Source organism: Montipora capricornis, chromosome 1 (genome assembly GCF_036669925.1).
Source record: "Montipora capricornis isolate CH-2021 chromosome 1, ASM3666992v2, whole genome shotgun sequence".
NCBI classification, from domain to species: domain Eukaryota; kingdom Metazoa; phylum Cnidaria; class Anthozoa; order Scleractinia; family Acroporidae; genus Montipora; species Montipora capricornis.
In genome coordinates this window covers 16,486,008-16,491,007 of record NC_090883.1, presented here as the reverse complement: position 1 = coordinate 16,491,007, position 5,000 = coordinate 16,486,008, and the positions used below count along the sequence as shown (strand labels likewise).

The 5,000-nt window shown below is 40.1% G+C and overlaps 1 protein-coding gene across 1 annotated transcript in view; it reads right to left on the bottom strand.

Moving 5' to 3' along the window:
* Positions 1–5,000, bottom strand: part of LOC138060595 (sorting nexin-13-like) — a 53,613-nt gene that overhangs the window by 20,209 nt on the left and 28,404 nt on the right. Inside the window, exons 18-21 of the mRNA XM_068906461.1 lie at positions 4,176–4,213; positions 2,323–2,355; positions 1,174–1,214; positions 690–762 (exon numbers count right to left, since the gene is read on the bottom strand). Of these exons, the coding sequence (XP_068762562.1) occupies positions 690–762; positions 1,174–1,214; positions 2,323–2,355; positions 4,176–4,213 (185 nt within the window). The remainder of the gene's footprint in view (positions 1–689; positions 763–1,173; positions 1,215–2,322; positions 2,356–4,175; positions 4,214–5,000) is intronic.

Below are 5,000 nucleotides of genomic sequence, written 5' to 3'. Positions count from 1 at the left end.
CATGCAATCTGTAACAAACGTTAGATTGTCCTGAAATGAAATTTTTCACGCGAGACTCGCTAAAGCTTGCACTTCAAGGACTAAGCCGGTGTATACGGTAGTTCCTAAAGGGCAAAACTTGAGAGGCCGCGACTGAGCAGAAGCAAACCGTAATTCAGATGAACATAAAATGTTACGAAACCCATTTTACAACTCTCGAGCAGTGAATCCGTGAAGTCAAATCCCGCATAAGCTGTGGCCAGAACTGGATTTAATCCAGCGCAACTGCATGTTAAAAGTCCAACACCCTAAGCACTGGGCCATACCAATTCGTCACAAGCCATTCTATCGTTGGAGATTTGCGAAATCAGCTGAAAATCGTGTCAACGTTTGCAATCTGTAACAAAAATTTAGACTGTCCTGTAGAAAGGGCTGGACCAAGTGCAACATTCGTCAGTCAAAAAGTTTGTCCATATATAGCGGGTATGCACAAGGCCTGAATCACTTTATCCTCCGATGCAAAATGTCCACACGAACAGGTGCTTCATCAAACTTGGAACTTCTTGATTCACAATCCTTCCAAGTTGACCATACCATTTTAAACCATGAAATTTTTCATTACCTACTTTATTTCATACTTTGAAAAAAAAGATAGAAACTGCAAGTAAACGGCAACAAGTATATTGTGCAAAAGCAATGTAAGTCAATACCTATTTCTGTAATAGAAGCGTTGAGACGTATGTCATCATCGGGACTCCACAATTTATTTCTAAAAGGGTTATCCTAAAAACGAGACAGCAACAAATAAACCTTTCAACTAATTTCACATAACCTAAAAGTAAACAATAACGCAATATGATAACTTTGAAGGGATTTGTTTTCGAACAAGTCTTTCAGTATAAGATCTGATCAATAAAGTCACCTATCTTGTAAACTTTACTGAATCGACACATGTCCAGAAATGCCGTGAAGCAATTAGATGCAGGGTGACCAATTTCGGGCCAAATTTGGCGAACATCTTCTAAGCTACGCGCATTTTGGACATATCGGTTAATCGAAACAAAATGAGCATATTGAGCAAAATAATAAAACCAGAACAAACCGAGAGAGAGAGAGAGAGAGAGAGAGAGAGAGAGAGAGAGAGAGAGAGAGAGAGCTATAAAAACAAAAAAACAGGCAGAAAAGAGTCGGCACCTCTGCAGCGGAGAATTCACTATCAATGCTTGCGGCGTCATCTAATAATAGAAAACGAAATCGATGAAATTGTCTTTAACTCATCAACTAAAAAGCATACCGATCATCACACATCCACTTGATGATCAGGGTTCCATGTTTTTTACACCGTGATTAACTTTCTGGTCACTTAAGGGCAAACCACTGGATGCTGATTGGCTGAGGCAGAGAGCATTAATCAGGAGGGGACGTTTCTTTTCCCTTCAAGGGCCCGTTTCTGGAAAGACACGACATTTTGGGGGGAATTTCGGGTGACATAAAACACACTGCATCTTCAAAAGGAAAACGTTTCGAGTCATGAAACGTTGCGGTTGTTTTGTTTTCTCCGGTCTTTTAACACAAGGAGAAGTTCACTCCGATTAAGAGAAAGTTCATGCGAAGAACAGCTTTTAAGCAAAATATCAATCTTGAAATGGCTTTCTAACCTTGTGAAATCCTTATTAAAATTACACACATGCAGGCCGCCATCTTGGATTATACGTGGCGTCACTGAGCTCAACCTGAAGTTTTGCGGGAAGCTTGAACACACAAAGCTTTCGAGATTCTTCTTCGTATTCTATTCATGCCTTTTTGTTCAGCAACATAAATTGCTTAAATAGGTCAGACGGACGAAACACCGTTCATGTTCCCGAGAGAAAAGTGGGATCAGCTGAAGTTAATGACGTCACGTATAATCCAAGATGGCGGCCTGCATGTGTGTATTTTTAACAAGGATTTCACAAGGTTAGAAAGCTATTTCAACATTGAAATTTCGTGAAAAGCTGTTCTCCTCATGAATTTTCTATTAATCGATAAAAAAGGATTGCCATTTAGGAGTGAACGTCTCCTTTAACCGTCACATGTTCAAGAAACAATTTGTTAAAAGAAGCAGATCTTAGTAACATGATTTGCTTTTCCGGCCCCAGGGTCTTGTGGCCCAGTTCAAAACTCGAATAGCACACGAATTTTGCCCGAGACATGAACGATATTCTAAATTCACACCTAATCAGACAACCTTATTCCCAGGGTCTCTCTTCTCCGCCTCCTTTCTCGTTGAGGAGACAAAGGAGGCAGAGAAGAGAGACCCTGGTAACGAGGTTGCTAATCAGATCTCCCACTGATATAACTTACCATCTTCTACATTAGACGCAGTTTCGAGATCATCTGAAAACAAAGACAGATGATTCAAATCAGTTTCATTAACACACAGATTTCTTAATCTATCGAAAAGATTGTTTTCCTGCTCTAAAAGAATAGCCTGATTCAAAACAAAGCAAGCAGCACTGATTTAATCAAAAATATTTCGACGTTATGACAATGTCTTCACCGGTCGAGTGGATTAAATCTGACTGATTGCTCTGAATCAGAAAATCAAAGGAGAACTGTGAAGAAGTCGTGGATACATTGCTCACAAAATGGGAGTTCTCTTCCAATCAGTTGCTTTCTGATAGGAAATAATGACTGAACTCGTGTTTGATTTTTATCTAAAGAGAATGCATTATCATTGCCAGGCTACATCAGGTCATTTTCAAATATCTCATGGGTCCTCAACTATGTAAACAGCTACGAATGCCTCACTTTGCGATAAATAAAAACAAGGATTGCTTCCAAAACCTTTCAACCTTTCACGAAAATCTGGAACGGATCATGAAATATGCTGTATTTAGTTGCATTTTATAGATGCAAAAGAGCCAGGTGAAAATAATCGCCAACGGGTGTTTTCGGCTCCTTTAAAAGGTTGTTAAAAGCCTATGAGGTACCAGAGTACCTGGTACCTCATAGGTAGTGAATTCGTGTTTGATTCTTATCGTAAAGGAATGCTTCACCGTTCAACTACAGCAAGGTGATACTGAAAACATCTGAATATTTCTCAACTTTGTAAACACAGCACCTACAATCTTGGACAGAATAAAATGGAACAGAAATGACCCCTTCCCCCCAAATCAAGGATGAAGCCGCGTGAAGGCAAAAACGCGCAATTTTCCCATCACTGATTTTGTGGGGAGGGTGGTCTCAATTTTCCATTTGATTTGTCCAAGATTGTAGGCCTTAACGTTTTAAATGTGTTACATGTATACCTTGTATGTATTGGATATGACCAATAGAATGATGAAATAATAATAACAAACTAAAAGAGCAGTAGTTTGTTTTAGGCGAACACAGTTGTCAATGTCCAGGGCAATCTCACTCCATGAAACGAGTGGACCTGTGAACGTGGCGGATCAACGAGCAAATGTCTCTTCGCATTCAATTTCAACACACATAGCACAGTGACCGTCACCTTTGGTCTTCCACTGAGCAATGGCTCGGTAACACATACTGACTTCAACGAGTATCAATCCCATCAGAACGGAGAAAAGTCGAAGAAATCAGTTCAATTCAAATCGATATGGCAACGATCAATATCGATTTTCCGAGGTTCCTCCTTCCGAAGTAATGCCGCAACGTAATACGTTGGTGTTACTTTGCGCGAGTCTTATCAATCATAACATGCATTCCGTAGTTCAAATATGACTTCCATACTCAACTATTGCTGTTTGAGGTGAAATGCGCCCCTGGGAAGGATAGAAAACTAGTTGCTTGGCAAGATTCGACCTTCCAAAAGCAAACATTACACCTTAAACATGCATTTGAGAATTTGAGGCGTATGACTTTGTAGAGCCCGCAGACCAGCGGGACACATTGTCCATTCGGGACCTAGATTAACAACCTAGCTCCCCGCGAGTTGTAGTAGCTCAATGGGTGGAGCAATCGACCAGCATCAAGGAGGTCGCAGGTCAGTTGTCCTTTCGCTTATCGCCAAGCAACTAGTTTCCCATGTATTCATGTATTGAGTCTATTCACTTTTTACCTTTCATTTCTGTAAATTATGTTTGCTTCACTGAATGAGTGTGATATGGCTGAGACAAACCTGAAGTTGTTCGCACGGGGTTACACAACTACAATGTTATATAATAATTTCAATTAAGAGAGTGAAAAAGTACCTGACTTTTCCAAAGGTACTTCTAAATCCAGCAGACATCTAAAATAGAGAGGGGAATATTTAAAAGAAAAAAACTACCGTGAAGGGAAATGAAAGAAAAAAAGACGGAGGGGAGGAGAAGATCAGAGCAGCCAATTCACCACGTCGACGGACAACATCAGCTTGACTTCCAACAACAATAAAGGGACTAAACTGTAACGATGAGACTCATAGACATAATCGGCTAACTCAATGTCGCACCCAATTTAAATCACCCGGGATAAAGATCCTTTGTGTATTGTACTTGCAATTTAATGTAGCATTCACATGTAAATGATATCGAAATACCTGGAAAAAAAACGTTTTATTCCCGAAGGGTTTGAATTGGGTACAACACTGAGATAGCCGATTTGGTCTGTTCTCTACTTGCACAAATCCCATATTACACCTCTTTTACGCCCACCCCCACCCCCCCCCCCCCCCTCCCAAAAAAAATGCATAGCCATTGTTTTCGATTTCTCTTGGGACATCTTCATGTCCCAGGAGAAATTGCAAACAATGATTATGCAAAATTTTGGGGGGTAAAAGAGGTGTATTGTGGGATTTGCGCTAGTAGAGAATTGGGGATTAAATCATAGTAAAGATAAACTGAGACCCCAAATCCTACATAATTAATGAGGAAAGGTTTACGCGCTATTGCAAGATAAATAAAAAGAAACCCACCACAACAAATCATGAACAACAACTGGCTCAATTTTCAAAATCACCTATCCATCGGATTCGTTTTCTAAACGCCAGCCCAACAACAATTTGCACAGCGGAAAATTGCATCATTTCCATGTGAAAG